At 38.7% G+C, this 25,757-nt stretch overlaps 1 protein-coding gene across 1 annotated transcript in view; it reads right to left on the bottom strand.

Annotated features, from left to right (window-relative positions):
* The window catches only part of UIMC1 (ubiquitin interaction motif containing 1), a 138,948-nt gene that overhangs the window by 39,108 nt on the left and 74,083 nt on the right, over positions 1-25,757 (bottom strand). Inside the window, exons 4-8 of the mRNA XM_082836398.1 lie at positions 24,177-24,301; positions 15,426-15,490; positions 12,474-12,550; positions 7,659-7,759; positions 1,458-1,620 (exon numbers count right to left, since the gene is read on the bottom strand). Of these exons, the coding sequence (XP_082692524.1) occupies positions 1,458-1,620; positions 7,659-7,759; positions 12,474-12,550; positions 15,426-15,490; positions 24,177-24,301 (531 nt within the window). The remainder of the gene's footprint in view (positions 1-1,457; positions 1,621-7,658; positions 7,760-12,473; positions 12,551-15,425; positions 15,491-24,176; positions 24,302-25,757) is intronic.

Here is a 25,757-nt window from a genome sequence, read left to right as displayed (position 1 = left end):
GGAGGCAATCTGGATTACAGAATATTATATAAGCATTAAAAATATTTTTACACATAACTTATAGTGACATGGAGAAATTTTTATGCTGTAAGTAGAAAAAAACAAAACAGAATTTTACATACAGTCAGATCTCAACTATGTAAAAAATATACCTGCACATAGAAAGATCTAAATTTACTGATAAATAAAAAAAGGCAAATTGCAGAATTACACACATGTGGCATGGTCTCATTTATGTAAATAATTCCTGACTCATTTCAAGTACTCAATAAATGTAAGCCATTATTATTATTCATACTACAATGAACAGGTACTACTTTACAATCAGAAAAATCAACAAATTTATTTAAATTTTAAGTTTAGGTACTTCCTTATTTAATTAATAAGAAGTGTATAACTTCAGAAAAATTAAATAACATGTGCCTTTCTTTCCTGGAAATCTTAATGTATAAAACACCTCACAATAATACAATTTCAGATTAAATATCTCTAAGTTATGGGAACCAAGTAGCACTGAGAAAAATGTTGCAACACTTCTAAATCATCTAAGTTATGGTTACATTCAACATGTTAGACCACAGAGTTGTGCAGATTCTATTATATTTAGAGTTTAAAGTCATAAACAGAAAGGCAAGATCAGGGGTGGTATTTCAAGGGCTGTGATGAACAAGCAGATTCTCTTGCCCAATATGTCACACTGCACGAAAACCAAGGCCTTTTGTGTACTCTTCGAGAGAGAACCAACACCTCCAGGGTGATGCAGCAGAGACATGTAGGACATTAATGGTAATTAGTGATTTTTTTTTTTTTTTTTTCAGTACGCAGGCCTCTCACTGCTGTGGCCTCCCCCGCTGCGGAGCAGAGGCTCCGGACGCGCAGGCTCAGCGGCCATGGCCCACGGGCCCAGCCGCTCCGTGGCCTGTGGGATCCTCCCGAACCAGGGCACGAACCCACGTCCCCTGCATCAGCAGGCAGACCCCCAACCACTGCACCACCAGGGAAGCCCGAAATTAGTGATATTTTTCAGCTGTTAACTATCTTTAGGTAGAATTCACACACACACACACACACACACACACACACACACACACACACACGGGATTTATTCTGAATGAAAAACGGGCAACTCTAAAACTTAGTTCCTCAAGTTCCATAGGAGTTTCAGTATTTTAATATATAAATTGAAATTCAAGGTCTATGGGATAACAATGATCTCTGGCCTGCCTATAGCAAAGAATAAGTGTGAAACATTGAAAGATGAAAGATTTTTCCCTTCCCCTTGTCCTGAGGTATGTGCAACAAAATAGTATAAAGTAATAACGAACGTGAAAAGCACTAGATAATTAGCTAGATTAAAAAAAAAACAAACTTTAGCATTGAAGAGGAGTTGTCTGTTGCACTGTACCGTATAGGATTACAAAACCACCACACAGTTGAAGAAAGGAATCTGGCTTTACCTGTATCTTGACCCATCAGCCCATTGCAGTACATGGCATGTCGCTCGATCTTTGTGGGTGGGAAGCCTTGGTCACATAGTGGGCAGGATACCTGGGTACTAGATGAGAAGGTAGTAGTAGGTATTTCCTTCTCAGCATCTTCCCTGTTATCAACCTGAAGAACCTGAAGAACATGACAAATGGCAATTGTACTAGCTTTACGTTATAAAGTATCTTTTCCCAAAAAGAACTGCAAGACTCCATCCTATATTCCACTTACTTTCAATGAGGTGATACCAATCAGTTTGCCAAATTCAGGACAGCAGATTGGGAGATACACTAATATAGTTAATATTTATTTATTATACTGAATAATACTTATTCAGTGCCTGCCTACTATGTGCTAAGCACTCTGTATGTGATACTCATTTAAACCTCATGATAATCTTACAAAGGTACAAACACACTCTTTTTACACTTGAGAAAAGTGTTGTCCAAAACAGTAAAGTAACTTGCCCAAAGTTACAGAATAAATAAGTGGCAGAGCTGAAATTCAAACCAAGGACTATTTGGCTCCAAAACCTGACAGCATTCCTCTCTATCACACTGCAAGGTGCTGTCCTCGTTGGGTCAGTATGCTGTGTCTTCGGTGTTTCAGTTTGTATTATCAACAGCATCTTAAAGACACTTTTTCAGGGACTTCCCTGGTAGCACAGTGGTTAAGAATCTGCCTGCCAGTGCAGGGGACACGGGTTTGAGCCCTGGTCCAGGAAGATCCTACATGCCACAAAGCAACTAAGCCCGTGAGCCACAACTACTGAGCCCACGTGCCACAGCTACTGAAGCCTGCACGCCTAGAGCCTGTGCTCCGCAACAAGAGAAGCCACCGCAATGAGAAGCCCGCACACCACAATGAAGAGTAGCCCCTGCTCGCCGCAACTTAGAGAAAGCCCATGCGCAGCAACTAAGACCCAATGCAGCCAAAAGTAAATAAAATAAATAAATAATTTTTTTAAAAAGAGACACTTTTTCAATCTCACAAAAGAACTGTAAAGGCAGTCAAAAGGTACAAACTCCTAACTGTAACATAAATAAGTACTAGGGCTGTAATGTACAGTGTGATAATATAATTAACACTGCTGTATGTTATATTAGAAAGCTGAGAGTAAATCCTAAAGAGTTCTCATCACAAGGAAAAAAATTTTTTCTATTTCTTTAATTTTGTATCTAAATGAAATTATGGATGTTCACTAAGCTTACTGTGAAAATCATTTGACTATGCATGTAAGTCAAATCATTATGCTGTACCCCTTAAACTTACACAGTGCTGTATGTAAATTATATCTCAATAAAACTGAAAGACAAAAAAGAATTAATTACACACACACACACACAAAGAACTGTGATCACTGTAAGTGACTTCAGATATCAAGAGTTAGGGGGAAAAAAAAAGAGCTCTAAGCAAAAGCAACACAACTAAAATAAGTTAAGAACCTAGGTCTCAGCTTATACCAGTAAAACAAAACCAATTCTTGTGTTTTATTTGTGACTTTGGGGTTGAAAGAGGAAACACAACTAAGATCCAAATATTTAAGAAGGCCTGAAGAAATCATTAAGACAATTCTGACAAAGTCATTCTTACTCCCTTCTCAGTGTTTTGTAGTCATCATTTTTCCTACAGTTCCCAGTCTCTCAGAGACAGTTTTATTTTACCTTTACAGGTCAGAGTCAAGAACTCTGCAGTGATTAATCCTATAGTATGTGTGAGCACTGCAGCACTACTGCCTAACACTTGATTCAAAGAACAGCATGTCCTATCCAATCAATGTGAAACTGTCCTGCATAGTCACTGCTTCCATTTAAGAGCAAGGAGCACCTGGGCTGTCATTATGCCTTACTATGGGAAAAAAATAAACCCTCTTCTGATACAAGAACAAAATAGGACCAAAACTGCAGTAGGTAGATAATTTAAGCTCTGAGCCAACTGGGGTGGTTTTTTTTCTTTTAGTCTCTAAGTTCAGGCCATCCCTAAAATTTACCACCTGTGAATGTAATCCAGCAGAGAGGGAAACAGGTCATCTAAATAAATACCAAGTAAAACGATTTCTACAATTGCCAGAAAACGTTGTTTTCAACACATACCTGCCTTTTACTTTAAAAGGAAGGAGAAAAAGAAAGATGAGAAAGGAACTAAGAGTGGTTGAGTTCCTATACTATGCCAGGCTTGGCCAAGCACTTTCCATAACTATCCTTCACAACAACCCAATTGGCACAGGTATCACTAGCTCCAGTATTATAGAAGAGGAGATTGAGGCTTGGAAAGGCAAAGTAACCTGCTGATCACAAAGTGAGTAACTGGACAATGTAGACTCAAACCCAGGCCTTTGTGTCATCAAAACTCTCAGTACTCCACCACGGTGTGGCAAAAACAAAAAGCACCCCTCTGCTCCACTTTGTTTCTGGAAGCTGACTCTGCCAGGTATTGGGAGACTCTCTGGTTCTATTATTCTCCTCTAGTATGTGGGGCAAGTCCAATGAGTCTGGAAGTTCTAGGTGTTTTTTTATTCCAAGCTTAGTCACCGAGATTCTTATAAACCCAGGTTCCTCTGTTCACAAATTTTACAAGAAAAAGTTGTCTTGTGAATACAAAGCCATCTGAGCAGAGGGGAGAAAAATCAATATACCCTATAATTTGCAAGTAGTCTTGAGTTAATGAAAGTTAGTAGCAGTTAAGCAGTTACTTGGCATTCTGAAGTTCACTAAGCACAGAAATATTGTATGACATGAATGTCACTGGTGCTCACACCCAGTACTACACCCCTTTGTATTCATTACGAGCTCTATAAAATGCAGAGAAGTTACCTCCAACTATTAATGTAGTATTCAAGAGGGAGGAATCAATCTATTTTTGTTTTATTGTGAATACAAGCCCACTTCCAATCACATTCATAGGCAACCCAGAAGGTTTCTGAACATTTTTATATTAACCTAAGATTTTCCCCAGCACCATTAAAAAGGTCTATTTAAATATTAGCTACAATGGAGAAGCCTCAAGAGGAAAAGATCCAAGCGAAGAAGCTCTTATAAGGACTATGTAGTTAGGGACTGGGTCTCTGCAGAGATGCTTCCACTTCTTTTAAAATACTATACATGTATTTCTCAAAAGAAGTACTTGGACACCAAATCATGATCTCTTAAAGGCTGGCCTTTACTTTCTGGCCTGAAAAGAAACCTCAAGAAATGGACCCAATGAAAATGAGAGTATGTCCTATAGTCACCAACACCCCCCACCCATCCCCCACCAGGTTTATTTGTAGCTTAGAAAACTGTTTAGATCTTTCCCCTCTTACCATAGACAGTTTACTTAACACCGTTAACTTAAAAACCAACTGACTAAATTGACTATAGTTGCACAGGTCCACTTACATACAAATGTTTTTCAACAGTAAATACTACAGTACTAAATGATCTGTGGTTGGCTGAATTCTCGGATGTGGAACCACAGATAGGGGGAAAATACAGATACCAAGGGCCCGCTATAAGTTATACATGGATTTTCAACTGCATGAACAGTCGGCACCCTTCACCCCGTCATTGTTCAAGGGTCAACTGTATTTCAGTCTGAATAAAGTCTATTAACCCTTCTGAGTACAGAATATCTGAGACCCCAACTAAGGGAAACTCTCAGGCAAGATATTTCAAAAATGTTATTTCCAAAGGAATCTGACCATTGCAGAAAATCAAATCAAGAGGGACTACAGTTCCGGCAAAGGTATTCCAAATACCTCAAATACTGTCAAGCAGTTCTCTGTCATTAGTAAGCTAATATCAATGAAGAGCCACAATACATTACAAAGCAGTTCCACATGCATATTTCTACTTGTGCCAACTCCTGCTATGTGTTTTATATTCTTTATCTAATTTAATCTTCAGAGCAACCCAATAAAATAGGCTATTTTTGTCTCCATTTTATAAATGAAGAAGCATTCCTCTCCTATGTTCCCCTAATACCCTAGGCATCTCTCTAACATTACATTTGTCAGATTACATTATAATTATCTGTTTATGTGTCCTTTTGAAGGCAGGGATTATTTTTTTCTTATTTACCTTATATCTCAAGACTCTAAAACAATGACTGGCACACTATAATATCTGCCAAATAAATGAATAAAACAATTAATTAACCTGCCCAAGGTGGCGGGGCTGGGATTCAAAGCCATGTCTTCTAATTCCAATGCTCAAGCTCCTTGCACTACACCATACCACCTTCCAATAAACAAGAAATTTTAGGGCAGATGACCCGATACACAGATTCCAAGGGCAAGAGTCCATACCCATTATGATATTATCACTGTGCATACATAAAATGCCCAGATTCTATCTTTCTAATAAGTGATTTGTAACTAGTGATTGTGCAATGACTCAAAACTACAGTATCTAACTTCTTTTTTTTTTTTTTTTTGCAGTACGCGGGCCTCTCACTGTTGTGGCCTCTCCCGTTGCGGAGCACAGGCTCCGGACGTGCAGGCTCAGCGGCCATGGCTCACGGGCCCAGTCGTTCCGTGGCATGTGCGATCTTCCCAGACCAGGGCACGAACCTATGTCCCCTGCATCGGCAGGCGGACTCTCAACCACTGCGCCACCAGGGAAGCCCTCTAACTTCTTTTAATGGAAACTTCTAAGACTATTTAGAGTATCCACAGATATCAGCAAACAGCAACACCAAAAAGAGGACATTCAGGGCTTCCCTGGTGGCGCAGTGGTTGAGAGTCCGCCTGCCGATGCAGGGGACATAGGTTCGTGCCCCGGTCCGGGAAGATCCCACATGCCGCGGAACGACTGGGCCCGTGAGCCATGGCTGCCGAGCCTGCGCATCCGGAGCCTGTGCTCCGCAACGGGAGAGGCCACAACAGTGAGAGGTCCGCGTATCGCAAAAAAAAAAAAAGAGGACATTCAATGTGCAAAAGACCATACAATTCCATCCATTTGATGTGAAGTGCTACAGACATATATAACTTCTAAATAGGGTTCATGCTCTTTGCCCCAAACAAAGAAGTTTCCTTTGCAGTCACGGACGGGTAAGAAATCAGCCTCAATTAACTAAGGGCTTGCAGGGCTTCCTATGCATGTTAGGATAACTACGTTAATAACACTCTGTTCCCCCATCCCCATTTAGAAGGTTCTGGTCCCTCCCTAGGAAAAGAACCGGAGGCCATTTTGACATTATCTAGCAGGATCTATCCTCAGTGGCTCTGATGCAGGGAGCGTCCTCATCTTTCCTAACACCACTGGCATTAGGGAATCTTGGTCTGTCAGCTGTGACAGATCAGGTTCCAGGGAACCAAACAGTGTGCATGATTCATGAAAGCAGAATTTCTACCCAGTTACCTGCAGTGCAGAAACTAGGAAGGGGATCTAACTTCCACTGTAAACACTGTTCTCAAAAAAAACCTAGAGTATAAAAAGGAATAACAGAACAAAGCTTTTTTAAATTGCTCAGGATAAAATAGTATAAACATATGTAACCAAAAATTTTATTTTCACAGAAAAACTAGTTTAATTCTCAGGCTGCTTTTCACACCAACAAATTTTAAAGATTTTGAATTTTTTAAAAGAGTTCTTGGCATTTAAGTTGTTTTGTCAGACTCAATATGAAAAAATATACACTGAATCTTAATCAGAAGTATAAACTTGTGTCAATCAGCTTTATGGTTAATGTCAGATATGTGAAGTTAGGAAAGATAATAGTGCAAATAGAGATTTGCCTATTTTATCATGCTGCTATCCTGATTTTGCATTTCTGATCATGTCTCAAAATTAGGGCTGAAAGTTAGGTCGTAATATAAACGTAGTGACTTTTTCCAAGATTATTCATCTCTGTTACTTATCAGTATATAATGGAAAATACTCCAGGACTTTGGAGACAAATCTGTTTTCAAATCCTGGTTCTACCATTATTAGCAGTTTGAATTTGAGCAAATTGAGCAAACATCCTAAACCTCCATTTCCCCATCTGTACCGGAAATAATAAAGCATATTAAAATACTGAAGAATTGGTAACTACTGTTATATTTAGAAATAGTGCTGAACGCATTTTTAATAATCTGAGATAAAAGCCTAACCCTCTGTCACCTAAATCTTTTCATCCAAGGTCAATATTGCATCAGAGAGAGGACTACCAGTAGAAAGAAAACACTGACAAAAATTATAAGTAATATTCACCTCCTTATCTGCCATTATTCTTACTTCATCCACGGTCTCTCTGCTACCTGGAAAGTCTTCTTTTTCAAGGTCAAAAGTTTCAGGGGAACTTAGCTGTGTCTCTGTAATTTAAAAAATTAAAACTTCATTAATTTTCATTTTGTATTTTCATAGTTAAAGAAAACAAACACCTGTTTCCTTAAGCTTAGGGTATGATAATTCCGCAGTGGAAATACAGATCAAGTTTGTTTCTTCTTAAAGCTTTACTGAGGCATAATTTACATACAACAGAATTCACCAATTTTCAGTATAGAGTATGGTGAGTTTTGACAAATATTTACAATGTATACATGGTATCATTTATACCACATCACCACCACCACAATCAAGATGTAAAATATTTCTAACAACCCCAAAAGTTCTCATGTACCCCTCTGCAGTCAATCCTCCTCCTACTTGGCTCTCTGCAATGACCAACCTACTTTATGTTCCTAGAGTTCTGCCTTTTCTAGAATGTCATATAAATGAAATAACACAGTGTGTCATCTTTCATGTCTGACTTCTTTCATTTAGCATAATGTGTTTGAGAAGCATCCATGTTGTTACATATATCAGTAGTTCATTCCTTTTTACTGCTGAGTAGTATTCCATTGTATGGATATATTATAATTTGTTTATCCATTCATCAGTTAATCCATGTGGCTTCTTTCCAGCATAGTTTTGGTTTTAAAGTATATTTATTTTGACAGAAAACAAAACACTGCCGATGCTAATTCTGAGGTTAAAGGGATGATTAGAGAAGACAAAAATTGGGAGCAGAAATAAAAATACATTCTCAACAAAGATATGCCTTTCTTTAATTATTCTTTAAGCAGCATTTATTCATTCAACATTAATGCAATAAATATTTATGGAAGAAGTTCCAGGTACTGTACAGGCTACTAGCAATATGGAGATGTAAGATGAGGTCTCTCGTGGTCTCATTCAGGGGTCAGCAAACTATAGCTCATGGGCCAAATAGAGCCAGTTGCCTGTTTTTGGAAATAAAGTTTTATTGGAACACAGCCACATTCATTCTTCTTTATACTGTCTATGGTTACTTTTGAGTTAAAATAGCAGAGCTGAGTAGTTTCAACAGACTGTATGGCCCACAAAGCCTAAAATATTTATTATCTAGTTTTTTATAGAAAAATTTTGCCAACTTCTGGTCTAGACACCCATCACTTGATATAACAAAAGAACACTAACAATATTTCAAAAAATGACAATAAATCTAGAAATTTATCTGAGAACACAATCCAGAAAGTTCTGTTATCCACACTATACACACTATACATCCAACTGGTATTATATATCTATGCTTCACAAATACAATGAGTGGAAAATGCTGGGCAAATAGTATACCTGAAAGGTACTGAGGTATCTTCTCAATCATCAAAGAATGATTATATACATTTCTAGTGTCAACTGTATTTTAATACATCATAATATTTTGAAAACTGGATGCACACACAGATTTTACCACCTTGTTGGAAAAAGACTTATAGTGCATAAACCTCAAAATCTTCTTTGTCAAGCCTCCCTGAGAGATATAACCAAAAAAGACATTTAGTCTGTTAGAAAATAAGAGTTGTTCACCGCTTGTACTACTGTAACAATAAAAAGTCTTTAATTAAGCTTTCTCTGGCTGAAATGTTCAACTATAGAGACAAATTAAGAGGACATTAGTTTCATAGAAGTAAATAATACTAGCATCACGCACAACATGGGCATAAGGCTCTAATCCTGCTTCTTCATTAATATGATGTTATAATTTTGAATAACAGACCCCTGGAACTGCCAGAAATATGAGACAAAACAAAATAGGTAAGATGGACATCTATACTCAATCTGTGTTTTACCCATTTAGGACAAATTTTTATACACAGCTTCTAAATTATATATTTTATTTTTTATTGACATATACTTGATTTACAATGTTTTGTTAATTTCTGCTGTACAGCAAAGTGATTCAGTTATACATACATATACATTCTTTTTTACATTCTTTTCCATTATGGTTTATCACAGGATATTGAATTTAGCTCCATGTGCCATACAATAGGACCCTGTTGTTTATCCATTCTATATATAATAGTTTGCATCTGCTAACCCAAACCTCCTGCTCAATCCCTCCCCCACCCCCTTCCCCCTTGGCAACCACAGGACTGTCCTCTATGTGTGTGAGTCTGTTTCTGTTTCGTAGGTAGCTTCATTTGCATCATACTTTAGATTCCACATATAAATGATATCATATAGTATTTATCTTTTTCTAACTTACTTCACTTAGTATGATAATCTCTAGTTCCATCCATGTCGCTGCAGATGGCATTACTTCATTCTTTTTTGTGGCTGAGTAGTATTCCATTGTACATATGTACCACATCTTCTTTCTCCAGTCATCTGTTGATGGACATTTAAGTTGCTTCCATGTCTTGGCTACTATGAACAGTGTTGCCATAAACACAGGAGTGCACGCATCTTTTTGAATTATAGTTTTGTCTGGATATATGCCTAAAAGTGGGATTGCTGGATCATATGGTAATTCTAATTTTTAGTTTTTTGAGGAAACTCCATACTGTTTTCCATCATGACTGCACCAACTTACATTACCAGCAACAGTGTAGGAGGATTCCCTTTTCTCCGCACCCTCTCCAGCATTTGTTATTTGTAGACTTTTTAATGATGGCCATTCTGACCAGTGTGAGATGGTACCTCATTGTAGTCTTGATTTGCATTTCTCTAATAATTAGCAATGTTGAGCATCTTTTCATGTGCCTATTGGCCATCTGTATTTCTTCTTTGGAGATATGTCTATTTAGGTCTTCTGCCCATTTTTCGATTGGGTTGTTTGCTTTCTTTGTTGTTGAGTTGTATGAGCTGTTTATATATTTTGGAAATTAAGTCCTTGTTGGTTGTATTGTTTGCAAATATTTTCTCCCATTCCATTGGCTGTCTTTTTTGTTTGTTTATGGTTTCCTTTACTGTGCAAGAGCTTGTAAGTTTGATTAGGTCCCATTTGTTTAGTTTTGGTTTTATTTCTATTGCCTTGGGAGACTGACCTAATAAAGCATTGGTACAATTTATGTCAGAGAATGTTTCGCCTATGATCTCTTCTAGGAGTTTTATGGTATCATGTCTTATGTTTAAGTCTTTAAGCCACTAAATTAAAGGGACTGAGGAGTCTGACTCCATGGAGAAGTAGTTACACCTTCTTAGCAAAAGGAACAGTAATGTTAGGGAAACCTTTTGTGATCTCATTTAGAAGTGGTTTATATCAGCAAACAGTTGGACTTAATTAGCAGGCTAATGACAGCAAGCCACAATTACAAAAATTATCTAACCGCAGTGATGAAGGGCTTACTTTTCATTAACTTTTCTCTCATTAGGGATTTCAATTGTATTTGCAGGTTCCTCCTGCAAGATCCCAGGGTGATGTCACATGCCATCATCCTAAACTTACTGGGTGACTTCCCAGCAGGATGGCATAAGTCAGCAGTCCCAGATGGAGAGGGAGTAATGCTATCCTTTCACAAAAGCAACACAGCATTCCTGACAGCTCCTGCCAAAATCATAGCAATTGGTAGAGGGGTCTCTTGGTGAGTATCATTAGGCAGCAATCTAAATAAATTTCAAATGAATTAAGAAAACACTTTCAATAAAAACAACAGTTAAACTTTAAAAGTAAGTACAGAAAGACCTTTACAATATGCTGCCAATTGTTTAAAAATAGTTACAGGACTTTCCTAGACTAATGTGTAAACTAAATGAGTCTCTGTAGAAAAAAAAAAAACTTGAAAGAAACCAAAACAAGAAAACTACGAGTCTCTCTGACCCCGACAGGTTATACGCAACCTAAGGGAAAATTAGATATGACTTATGGTAACATTTGTCCAACACTTGCTGCCCAAAGAGTTTAAACATTAAGAGGAAGTTCCTTAATCTCATATGAATAAGGTTACTGATAATATATTAGGCCCCACTTTTAAGAAAAGCCAAAAATATATATAGAAGCTAAAACAAATTCCTTAGAAAGTAGTGGTTCATAATCACAAAATAATTCTTCATATTATACAATGATTCAACTCAAGAGTTCTCTTAGATAATGGATATTTTAGTTCATTTTAAATTATTTTGTGTATCAAAACCTATTCATGTGCAACTTTCAATGAACATCTCTCTCATACCTTAAACAAAGTATTGATACATGTGTCTTCTCATCACCACTGTTAACAAAAAGCAAAGTATGATACTTAACCAGGTTAAGTATCTGTTCTGAGATTAAAAATAAGTCAGTGACAGAACTGTGCACAAAATTCAATTTCTGGACTCCCTACGCAATAGACCCCATGAATGGCAATGTAAAACTAACTAGTAAAAGCCTCAGGGTAAAAAACTGCTTAATGACAGGCAGATTTGAGGACAACCCACTTTGAGAACTCATAAACCAAAACATAAAGTCCTCTTGGCTCTCAATGTAGAGTTAAATGCTATTCCTAATGCTTTGCTGCCATCTCTGATGAGGCTAGTATGCAAACAAACAAACAAAAGAGCCATGTTAATTTTAAACTAAACTATCTCTAAGAAGAGAAAAGGTGAGAAGCAGAGCCAATGTCCATCAAAAATGTGTGTGTGTGTGTGTGTGTATATATATGTATGAGTGTGGAGAGACACACACACAAATCAATCACACGTAAACCTCCTGAGAGTGGGTTGGAAAAGTCAGAAAAATTAAAAGGCACAAAAAGGTAGATAGCTAGGGATCAGAAACTAGTAAAATCACAGTGGGGTACTTACCAGGACACACAGTGATTTCCTCTGCAGAACTCTCTGGCATAAGGACTGAGCTTCTCTTACTGTTCAAAGCAGCAATGCTGAAAAAAGAACCAAACCCCCAGTGAATTCCCAGTAAAATAAATCAGAACATGGGGCCAAAAGCAATGGTCATTCACAAAGCCACAGGTAATCTGATACCTGCTGTCCAATATCACAAAAGCACAACAGGGAAGCAAGGAATCAGTAGTGAAAACTCCAAGCCAAAAACAGGGAAAATAAATATGCTTACAACTTTGGTTCCAGTGAAATCACTGAATGAAAAGAACCCCTTTTGAAGTCTTCACAAAGGAAGGCTGAAGGGTAAGGACTATCAGACAAAAAAATCCACTCTAATATAAGGATGTCAAAAGTGTTTTATAGCCTCCATCTCAGACTTCTGAAAGCTAGAGATTTGTAAACTCATAAGAGAAGATATGAAGATTCTTCTGACAACACAATAGCTTTCCCCTCACCTTGCAGTTAAATTTCCTCTTTATCTCAAGATATGGCTCTCCAAGCAACAAAACAAGATACAATTCCAAACTGCCCTACAACAAAAATCTGCCCAACCGGGGCTTCCCTTGTGGTGCAGTGGTTGAGAATCTGCCTGCCAATGCAGGGGACACGGGTTTGAGCCCTGGTCTGGGAAGATCCCACATGCTGTGGAGCAACTGGGCCCGTGAGCCACAACTACTGAGCCTGCGCATCTGGAGCCTGTGCTCCCAACAAGGGAGGCTGCGACAGTGAGAGGTCCGTACACCGCGATGAAGAGTGGCCCCCACACCGCGATGAAGAGTGGCCCCCACACCGCGATGAAGAGTGGCCCCCGCACCGTCATGAGGAGTGGCCCCGCTTGCCACAACTAGAGAAAGCCCTCGCACAGAAACGAAGACCCAACACAGCCAAAAATAAATAAATAAATTTATTTTTTTAAAAAAATCTGCCCAATCAAGTTGAATATCTCTTCTGAGAAAAACATAATTATGACTGGCTCCCCTCATGCAACCTTCTGGTCTACCCTGCCTATTCATGGAGTGCAATCTCTTCCTGACATAGGAACACATGGCTGAGAGATCTGAGCATCTGAGCTAGCCCCGTCATGCTTCACAGAGCTTTACGATTAGTCTGATCAAGTATGCAAGAGAACGCTTAAAATCACAAATCCTCGGGCTTCCCTGGTGGCGCAGTGGTTGAGAGTCTGCCTGCCGATGCAGGGGACACGGGTTCGTGCCCCGGTCCAGGAAGATCCCCCATGCAGCGGAGCGGCTGGGCCCGTGAGCCACGGCCGCTGAGCCTGCACATCCAGAGCCTGTGCTCCGCAACGGGAGTGGCCACAACAGTGAGAGGCCTGCATACCACAGAACAAACAAACAAAAAGAACAAAAAAAAACACACAAATCCTCACATCAACCAAGAACCACAAAGAAGAGAGAATAACCACCACTGATACATGATAAATAACTAAATCCTGATAGGAAACCACAAGTGATTTCTCCCTCTAAATAAAACACCTCAGAGCATTTGTTATAAACCTAAGCCAGAGACAGTTTATTCGGCACATAACGTTAGAGCTCTATTCAAAGGGTCCATCACAAAACAATTTGCTGACATTTATAAAATGGGCTAATCAATTTGAAGTCAAACCGCATTGCCTGCAATTCCAACTCTCTCCTGGTGACAAAGCGTATAATCATTTATTAAAACCTACATCTGCTCTGCAGAAGGCTCACCACAACAAAGCAGAGTGGCCTGCAGGAAGCAGAAGGCCTACTCTGGTTAAAACCACTTCCAAAACTGTCTTAACAGCAAGAGAATCAAACCACAGCCATATTCTTTAGCTCAGGAAGAAATACCTAGTACTATCAACTTAACCAAAAGCCTAAGAACACCAACTAAATTACAAAGTGACAAATGGCAATTGGGTCTCAACTTCTGTTTGGGAGATGAAGGTCAGTTAACACAAAATTAAGCTCTTGAGTAATCCTCAAAGGTCAACTACCAATAAAAGGGAAAAGTAATTGGAAGCCTGATCTAGTCAATAAGTGTAGTTTGTAACCAATCAACCTCTACATATTATTAAAGTGAGAAGATTTAAGAAGGTAACCCCATCAATCAAACCATCAAGAATAACTGAGGAGGTAATACAAATACAACCATTTAAGGAAAGATGAGACAAAATCAGATTAAAAGTGGCACAGGACAGGGAGTGAGGGTGATACAGGTTCTGTGTGGCCTGAAAAATATAAAAGCTTCAAAGAGAATGCAAATCTTAAGAGCAGACTTAAAAGATGTGTATGGTTTAGATATGCAGATAAAATAAGCATAAGCAGAGGGAACAAAGGGAGAAAGGACTAGAAGGACCATGAAGAAATCAGTCTAGAGCCCTTCTTATTGGCATAGGAAGCTAGTATAGTTAGTTAAGAGAGTAGCAGGATGGAGCTTCCCTGGTGGCGCAGTGGTTGAGAGTCCGCCTGCCGATGCAGGGGACACAGGTTCATGCCCCGGTCCGGGAAGATCCCACATGCCGCAGAGCGGCTGGGCCCGTGAGCCATGGCCGCTGGGCCTGCACGTCCGGAGCCTGTGCTCCGCAACGGGAGAGGCCACAGCAGTGAGAGGCCCACGTACCGCAAAAAAAAAAAAAGAGAGAGAAACAGGATGTAACCACTTTTCAGGAATAGTACAGATGGAATTTGTGCTAAGACGGTTGGATTAGACAAGTAAACCTCTAAGATCTCTTCCACCCTAATATTCTAGACTTCTATAAGATGCATATTTGAGAACTGGGAGATAATGATTTCTCCTAGGCTGTGTGTATAAAAGAGCCAAAAGGTCCCTGGGAAAGCTGTTCCAATACAGTGTCACTTATGTGGTTCATCTCTTTTATTCTGGTACTATCAGAGGAGAATTCAGACCCATAATGACATATAATTTTACCTCTGTGGGGCAGGTACAGAACTTCCTTTTTCAGAAGTTTCTTCAACGAACAGCCCTTGGGAAGACTGCAAAGAAATATGTAACATCCTAAATATATAGGCACAGATGAACTGGTTTCTCTTCCTTTAAAAAAAAATTTAATTGTTCAACATTATCACTCAGCAATTAGTAATAAGAATAAAACATTTTACAGAAGTCAGTGAGTTTAAATAAAAAGAACATATCCTGTGGAGTCAGAACACTGGAATTTAAATCATGGGTGAATCAGCTGTTAACTTTGTAATCTTGGGTAAGTCACATCTGAATCTGCTTCCTCATCTTAAAATAGTATTAACAATTGCCTCACAGAGTGTTATTGTGAGAATTAAACAAGATAATATATACGATGCACTGTGTAAAATGCAAGACGTATAAATATTAATTGGTGAGTCAAATGAATTATGATTTCAGAAAAGCAATTATGAAGCTTTTGTTGTGGAAGGAAGAGATACAGAGAAAAGTTCAGTTCTCAGTGGAAAGAAGTCTCTCTTGCACAACCAAGCCATAACATAGGCTATCCAAAAGAAAGGGTTATAAAGATTCCTTTTGCTAAAAATCTGCCACTATGGTTTTAATATGTGGCCACAAGGATATCTTTTAAGAAACGTAATAAATAGGGACTGGCTAAGAAAAAAAATTATTTTCTTTGATTAATAGTAGAGTTGGGGGCTTCCCTAGTGGCGCAGTGGTTGAGAGTCCGCCTGCCGATGTAGGGGACACGGGTTCGTGTCCCGGTCCGGGAAGATCCCACATGCCGCGGAGTGGCTAGGCCCGTGAGCCATGGCTGCTGAGCCTGCGTGTCCGGAGCCTGTGCTCCGCAACGGGAGAGGCCACAACAGTGAGAGGCCCGCGTACCGCAAAAAAAAAAAAAAATAGTAGAGTTGGTGCAAATGTTAACTCATTAAATGTAGGTGCACAGCAGAGTGTGGAAAAAGTAGCTACTGCTGCCTTACGGATACTTCTGAGGAAGTGCCTGGGCTGTGAGGCTTATTCCAATAGATGTAAAGCTACTGGCTGAAATTTTCAGGGTCTCCTAACAGGATATAAATAACCTAAACGAGTTAGGCACCTCTATACCACTCAGGTAAATGATGAAATATACTAAAAACAGGAATAGCCTAGATGAGCCTTCAGTCAAAGGGAAGATAAAGCTGTACAATGATTGGGAATGTAGTCATTATGACAAATGAGGGCTGAACAAAACTGTCAAAAGGACTAAAATACAACAGAAATAAATACTTCACCTGACTGTGTGAACTCAGTGGTGACAAAACAGTTTTATTTCTATCTCAAAAAAAAAAAAAAGGTAAATACTGACACCTGGTGTCCGTTTAACAGAATTTTACCTTGTTAGAATGACTAGCCAACTAAGCCTTTGGCTTCAGAAGCAAACAAGGTACTGATTAATAAGTTATGAGATATCTCCACCTCTACCTCAGGCTAAACATATCTCTTCCTTTTTCCCAGTGTAATTTTTTAAAAAAATTATTGTACACCTATTATGTGCCAGGCCTATGCTAATCCCTTTACATGTATTATCTCCTTTAACCTTCACAAGAACCTTCTGAGGTAGAAGCTATTAATTTATTTTAGAAATGAGGCAAGTGAAACTTTGACAGGTTAAATAATCTTCCCAAAATCACAGAGCTGTTCAAAGTGGAGCCTGGACCTTTCTGACTCCAAAATCCATGCTCTAACCAATACAGCTATGTTGTTTAGTCAAATAATTTTCTTCCTAACCATTTCCACATAGAATCCCAAGACTGTCTTCATTTCAATAAACCATTTTTAATTCCTAAACTTATACCTCAATGGCAGTAATCTAAACACGGGTAAAGTAAGGTTCTTCCAGAATATGAAAATAACAGAGCAAAACAAGCAGACAAAATTTGATTAGAATATCCAAGTCTAATCAAGGTGAACAGAGAAGCATGACAGGAATGTAACTTTCACTAAGGAAGCTGTGGCCTAATCAAGACATTGCACTCTGCCTGAACAAATAATATGTTAATGGAAAGGGATAGTTAGCAACAAATCTAAAAGGGAAAAATCCAAAGACACAGAATCAAGCAGTGTCTTCAACACCATGGTCTGGAAGTGAAAGTTAACAGACACATCATCTGATCACCACAGAAATGTCCTCTGCTGCAGGCACTAGTAGCTTTCCAAAGACTAGTTGAATCACCCCTTAAAACTTCCATTTTCTGATTATTATTTCAGCCTTCCAGATTCCTTCATCCTAGAAAAAGGTATGATGGTGGGCTTGAGTATTCTGGTTAATGAAAATGTCTCTCTTCCATAATAAATTAATAAACTGACATTTGGTACACATACCAGCTTGAAATTTGGTTAATCAAAGTCAGTTCTCACATTCCCACAGAATCTGGTCATTTCTAAGAAAGAAATCCCAGTACCTGGACTGAAAAATTAAGGATCAGACCCTAAAAAGTAGGGACCACATCAATATACTAACCCTCCTCTCCCTGCTGTACAGCCATCAAGATGACCTCTCCATCTTCATTAACAACTTCCCTATAATTGCAGTGATGCCAGAAACCAGTTATCATCTGATCCAAACTGTTCAGTCTATGTCAAGTTTTTATAACCTAAGCAATTTGCCCCAGGGTGAATGTTTCTCTGAGTCCCTATTTCTGGGACTCTCTTGCTATCTCTATCAACCAAGGTGTCTCAAATGTGGGCAGTTCCAGCAAAGCCATAATCAATACAAAATGTTTAACAAACACAAACTCTTTCTACCCACAGTTCCTGAAAGCAAAAGACCAAGATAAGACAAGAAATTACAATTGCAAGACTTTCATTATTTGCCTATAAAATTAGTTAAGTTGATTTCTCTTTGTTTTGTTTTTTTAAAGACGCTATTCTACATCAGCAAGGCTGCAGTGAACTAGGCATTCTCATACATTGCTGGAAGGAAAGAGTGTAAAAATTTGAACAATCTTTCTTAAAAGCAATTTAGCAGTAAATAGCAGGTCTTTTTTTTTTATGTTCCTAACTCTTTAACCTAGCATTTTTCTGGCTCCCTATCTCTAAAGACACTAATCTTAAATAAATAAAAGCTTTACTTAGAAAGATGTTAATCACAAAACTGAAATACCCAGCAATAGGAAAATGATTTAAATATTACCATAAACTTATAAGCCAAAATATTATAGTAATTAAAAATGAGATCTATAAATAATTTTAACATCACAAGAAAGTTTACATAATGTTAACTTAAAAATATAAAAATACAGTAATATGATATAAACCATACAAAAAAATAGGCATAGAAAAAAAGATGAAGGAATACATCACTGGATGGTAGGACTGTGGCTACTTTCAACTTTGTTCTTTACACTTTTTTGCATTTTTCAATAGTTCTAAGTGATTTCTAAAATAATGTTAATGACTAAACTGAATATTTACTAGGTTGTCTACCTGGTCTCCTTTTACTGAGGACTGTTCCTCACCCCTCGCACTGCAGGACAGCAGTGGGCTCACAGCCATTTGTACATGGAACATACCCGCTCTGGGCCACAGACAACTGGGCTGGGGATGGCTACTAACTCTAAATGGGCCATAAGTCATTTCCTAGAAGTTTGAAGTTGGAACTGGGAAAGAATAAATCTCCTGTAACCTGTATTTAACCTTTGGGAACTGTAGGATCAATATCTTCCACCTACCATGTGAAACAGAGAAGCAAAGGAAGCCAGTTTGCAGGGAGGAAAATGAAGCAGACACAATATAACTACGAGATACAGATGAATTTTCCAGACCTAGTGCCTTATCCAGGCTTGGTTTACCATTCTGTTTTAGAATTTATGAGGTACCCTATTTCCTTATGATGAAGTCCTCTTTTTAATTAAGCTAGCTTGATTTAGTTTGTTATAGCCAAACAGTACCAATTAATAATACCATGTGTAGTATTTGGTGGCCTGTTCATGAAGTTAGAGAACTTCAACCTAATAAGGCCAGCCACTAGGTTGTAACCACTTCCAGCCTATTCTAAAGGCACTGCTTTCAAACCTCAGAACCTGACACAAGTCTGCTCTAGAACTCTGGCCCCTGGGATCTTTCAAGCTAATGACTTGAATTACAGTAAATCATTAAGTGTTCCCTCTGTGGAGTTACTTTATTCTTTTAAAAGGAAGTATTGGGCTTCCCTGGTGGCGCAGTGGCTGAGAGTCCGCCTGCCGATGCAGGGGACACGGGTTCGTGCCCCGGTCTGGGAAGATCCCACATGCCGCGGAGCGGCTAGGCCCGTGAGCCATGGTCGCTGAGCCTGCGCGTCCAGAGCCTGTACTCCGCAACAGGAGAGGCCACAACAGTGAGAGGCCCGCATACCGCAAAGAAAAAAAAAAAGAGGAAGTATCTCTGAATCACAATGAATAAATAAAATGTTATAAGCATAACCTAACTTTCCTTTGGAAAAGAGGCAAGTCACTAGAAGAACTGTTAAGAAAAATGTTTTCTCCTCCCACATAGCTATGTTTCTAAAATGTGAATGAAAAAGGTTGTTAGGGAAGAATAATTCCCATACATATTCTCAATGAATAAACTTCTGGTCCCTTAGAGAAAACTACCATTTACTGAGTGGCTATAATCTCCTAAGCATTATACTAGACATTTACATAATTCACTTTAATCATTAAAACTACTGAAAGATATGAATTACTACTCCCATTTTACAGATGTTTACAGATGTTTTTAAACTGAGATTCAGAGGCTAAATGGCTTTCTCAAAGGCAGAGTCACTAAAACACTAAAGTCAAAATTCAAACTCCAAATCCATGCTCTCTACACAATGCCATGAAATTTCTCATAGCTACCATATCTTGAACCCTTATCATAAAAGAGACAGAACAGGATATTAGCAAAACAAAACCAAAAACTCAAGAGTCCAATAACAGAAACAGTGACAAAAAATAGTAAAGTAATAAAACAGAATACTCTTGAAAATTAGTTTATAAAGAATTCGTAATTATGATTGTTTTTTATAATACTTAGAGAAAAAATAGAAAAGATAGAATATAAGCTTACTCTATTACACATACAACCTATATATCTATATAATATTATCTAGATATCTCAGAAAAAGACTTAAAAGGCAACCTAAATGTCCCCAAACAGGGAATTGTTTTCAGTAAATTACTGAAAATCACCACAAGCAAAATCAGAAATACGCCATTATGTGAGGGAAAAAATAAACTGGAAAACTATCTGCACGTCCTATCACAAAGGACCACTTCTCCTAATACATAAAGGGTGCCTACAAACCACTAAGAAAAAGACTATGGTAAAAGAAAAATGCCCGTAAGATCTAAACAGACAGAAAAGGAAATACAAATGGGTCTCAACTACACAGGAGAAAAGTGCAAATTAAGACTGCATTGTGGGACTTCCCTGATGGAGCAGTGGTTAAGAATCCGCCTGCCAATGCAGGGGACATGGGTTTGATCCCTCTGGGAAGATCCCACATGCCACGGAGCAACTAAGCCCAGGCACCGCAACTACTGAGCCTGCACTCTAGAGCCCACGAGCCACAACTACTGAGCCCTCACGCCACAACTACTGAAGTCCGCATGCTCTAGGGCCCACGTGCCGCAACTACTGAGCCCATGTGCCTAGAGCCTGTGCTCCGCAACAATAGAAGCCACAGCAGTGAGAAGCCCACGCACCACAACAAAGAGTAGCCCCCACTCGCTACAACTAGAGAAAGCCCGTGCGCAGCAATGAAGACCCAACACAGCCAAAAAAAAAAAAGACTGCGATACTATGTTTCATCTCTCAGACTGGCAGTACAGTCCTGATAATACTGTACTGGTATGGGTATGGGGAAACTGGTACTCATACAACCTCTACAGAAGGCAATTTAGGAACAGCTAGCAAAGTATATATATATACTTTGATCCATCAATTATATCAACAAGAAGTTATCCTACAAAATCTCCCATGTAGATGAAACATCTTATGCACAAGAGTAATAATCCTCTTCCAATTAAAAAAAAAAAAAAGAGTGATAATCGCTGCAGTAGTGTTTGTAACTATTATTTTGGAAACGACCTAAATGTCCACCAATAGGGGCACTAGATAAACTCATCCATACATGACATATTACACAGTCCCCTCACCCCCGCCCAAAAAGAAGAAAATTTTTAGGTACTATTATAGAATGATCTCACAGAGATAGTAAATGAAAAAAGTAATGTGCAGAATAATGTGGAATATGCTATCAGCTGTGTAAAAAGTGAGGAAAAGAATATGTATACACATTTGCTTGTACTACATGAAATATCTTGGAAGGATACACTAGAAACTAGTAATAAATGTTGACTCCAGGGAGGGGAACTGGTTGGCTGGGGATGGGGATAGGAGACAAACTTTTTATTTATATCTTTTTGAATTTTGAGCCAGTTGAACATTATTACCTATTCAAAAACTTAACTTTTTAGAAATACATATTTTAAAACAAAAAATAAATTTATGATATAACCATCTGATAGAATAATGTTTTCAAGTATACATAATAGGAAAAGATCAAAGATAAGCTATTAAATAGGGGAAAGGAACAAAGTTTACACAGAAGAGTCTTCATTTTGTTGAAAAATTAAAAAGAAAAAAGTATTTTTATATGCACAGAAATAATAATGATTGCCTCTTAGTGTTGGGATTATGGGCAATTTTTTCTTCTTTACACTCTTCTGTACTTTCCTAATTTTCCACAGTGAGCATATGCTACTTTAAAAATCAGGGGGGCAAAAACACAAAAAGAACAGATAGCTAAAATAATCCTTTCTTTAATCATCCTTAATTACAGCATCACTGACCCTTACCTGACCATGACTGGTTGTTGGTTCTTCCTCCAACAAAAGTTTCTCTTTCAAGCTTTTAATTGGGCTTTCTTGGAAATCCTTGGTTTTTGAGTGCCAGACAGATGCCCTAGACTCTTGCCTCTCCTCTTTGTCTTCATCTCCCATATCTTCTGAGATGCGTTCATTTTTTTCACTAGCCTGATCTCCTCGGCCACATTCATTCTGGATCAGAGAAGGAGGTCTAGGTAACACTGGTTCCCCAAACCCCTTTTTTTTTAAGAGCTGCCTCTGAGCCATTTTCAGGCTCTTTTGATAAACCTCCAACTGGCAGAGAATGACCTTGGTATATTGGTTAGGGTCTACTCCAGCAGGGCAGAATGGAATACCCCAGAAGTAGTGCACAGTGCCCCCAATGTCCTGGAGACCTTTGGCATCTGCTGGGGTAGGCAAACAGTGCCTAGATGTGTCCCCCCTACCCTGGGCAGCTTTGTGAAAAGCACAACCCTTCCCAGTACTTTCCTGTGGCTTCCCACACTGTGTGCGCTCAGCCAAGTGGCCAGTACATCTGTCAAAACATTTAACGTTCTCATTCTCAAACACTGGCTGGCTTGACTGGTCCCAGCTTCCTGAGCTGCCAGAGACCGGCTCCTCTTCAGTGTTTTCAGTGCGGTCCCAAGGCTCCTCTCTTTCCTCAGACTCGTTTCCCTGACTGATATGTGAGCCTTTAAACAGTGATGGAGGTACCAGCTGCCATATGCCTGTAGGTATTTGAGAAAAAGTAGGGCTAAGGACAAACCATTTTTTATTAAGAGGGCTTGGTAAGTTATCAAGAATTACATAAAGTGGGTAAAAAAAGGCTCTTCTTTGGGTTTAACCAAAAGTTGGCTTTTCCTTGGAGATAAAAGTATGCTGGATATTAGTGAGATCTCAACTACTTTCTGATTTAACCTCTTTAATACCACCAAAGGGATTCTGGACATTTCTGTATATCTACTCTCAGCATGATATCCCTGTGATATGGTTATACTTGATGAGAAGGAGCCAGAACAGGGAGACATGCCTTCAGAGGTCCCAGAGTCTGTGGTTTTCTCTTGGTGGGACTGTGAAGATGGTCCAGCGGCCAGAGGTCGAGATCTGGTAACAGAAGCATCAGAAGGCCGGCAACTCTGAAACAAGTGATCCCACACCAGACCAGGTTTATTATTAAGATAGCTATACAGGAAGGGTCACAGGAAAGGACAAGAAGGGGAGTCCACCGTCCCTAAGAGATTCTCCTCTCCAAAACGTAGATGCTCAATTCAAATGAATTCCACAACATGTACTGCATGCCTACTATGTGCAAAGTGCTATACTAGAACACTATACTAAACCCTTTTCTAATATAGAGAGGTGAATGGCATAAAGGATGGCTCACGACCTGCCACTGGCAAATACCTTTCACATTTAAAATAATTTCAATTACACATATTCAAATCACAATTAAAAATTATTTGAAAAATTTTAAGACTGCTCATTTTTTCTCTCCATAACCCACCTCTGGTTCTCATTCCCTTTGCTCTCCCCACAAAACAGGGGAGTTTTATCTTATCTTGCTTATCTTGCTCCCTTTTGGTTTCTTGACACTCAATAACTCTTTTCAGAAGCTGCCAACTACTACGGTTCTCTTAAGCTATGGACTGAAAATCTGTGAGGTGGAAAACTTTCATACAGAATTAACAAAACACTTCAAATTGAGTTCATCAACAATTCAACACAGACTTAAAAATTATTATGGGAAATATCTGTTACTTGAAAACCGTATGAACTACTATAGCTAGTTCCTAATGCAGCCATAACACTGCAGAAATAAAAAACTATTGCTGATGAATCCTCACAAACTTTTTCCACATAGCATATTTACATTCAGGCTTTCAGCAATGGCTTTCCTCAAGAGCTCCTCTTCTTCCTCCTCCTGGCTGTTCACCTCCCTAGCTTCCTGTTCACTCATTTTGACAGCCAGAGCAAACTGTTCTTCTTCTGTCATTTCTGTAAGAAGATCGGGAAAAGAGAGAGAGGGACACCACAAACATTGAATCAGCACGTAGACAAGAAACAAAATTATTAAACTTTTCAAGCAGAGACACTACAGACCATTTAGTACAATTTTATAATTTTACAAATGAGGAAAGCCCCAAAAGGTAAGGTGCTGGCAGCAGTTACAAGAATCCTGGGTTAACTAGACTGTGAACTCCTATGAAGGCAGAGTTTCTGCCTATTTTTGTTCACTGTTGTATCTCCAGCACAAGAAAAGAGTACCTGGCACCTGGTAGATATTCAATAAATATCTGGTGAATGAATAAATAAGAGGAACTAACTCCCACTCTAGGGCTTTTTGCTACATATCACTTTATACATATTTGCTTCAAGCTCAACATTTAACTAGAATAATTTTACTCTTCAGAATCCTCTGATTTACCCAGTAGAAAAGAACATTTCTAACGACCAGAATTTCATCTCCAAACACCATTTCCCATTAAAAGCAACTGGGTTACCTCGGAGAGAAATAGTTGATTCCAAGTCTGCAGCATGAAATGTAGAAGATGAACTAGAATATCTATCATATCTGTGAGCAATGAACCTATCCGATATAACTAGGGTCATATCAAAAGAACTCATGAGCCAACTTAAAAAGGTTCTCACTGGCTAAAAATGGGACCACTGGAACATCAATAAGGATAATGAATGCAATGAATTAAAACACACTAAATATGTCTAAATCTATGAGTTCATAATAGTACTTAAAAAAAAACTAACTGGTCACTGTTAAAGAATATTAGTGAATCAACTACTCTGAAAACTGGTAAATAAAAGGATAGAGAATAAAGCTTTTGTTCTACTCTTCCAACACAAGCTATACTACTGGGTAACCAACCAGATGAAAAGAAGTTTCTCTTTAAAGAATTATTCCAGCTAATAAATAGAAATGACAGAATTAGAATATTGCCATTTTAGAGTCTGTCATACAGAGTGAGGTAAGCCAGAAAGAGAAAAACATATATCGTATATTAACACATATATGTGCAATCTAGAAAAACAGTACAGATAAACTTATTTGCAGGGCAGGAACAGAGATGTAGATGTAGAGAACGGACATGTGGACACGGGGGGTAGGAGACAGTGGGATGAATTGAGAGATTAGGTTTGACATAAATACACTACCATGTGTAAAATACATAGCTAGTGGGAACCTGCTGTATAGCACAGGGAGCTCAGCTCGGTGCTCTGTGACAACCTAGATGAGGGGGGTGGGGGGTGGGGGGTGGGGTGGGGAGGGAGGTCCAAGGGGGAGGGGATATACATATACATATAGCTGATTCACTTCATTGTACAGCAGAGACTAACACAACATTATAAAGTAATTTTACTCCAATATAAAAAAAATAAGAATATTGCCATTTTGTATATTCCCTATGGAGAGGATTTTGGCAATGTCTAATAAACT

Source organism: Leucopleurus acutus (assembly GCF_964270905.1).
Source record: "Leucopleurus acutus genome assembly, chromosome: 3".
Taxonomy (NCBI): domain Eukaryota; kingdom Metazoa; phylum Chordata; class Mammalia; order Artiodactyla; family Delphinidae; genus Leucopleurus; species Leucopleurus acutus.
The sequence above is the reverse complement of the archived record's forward strand: the minus strand, read 5'-3'. Positions and strand labels throughout refer to the sequence as shown.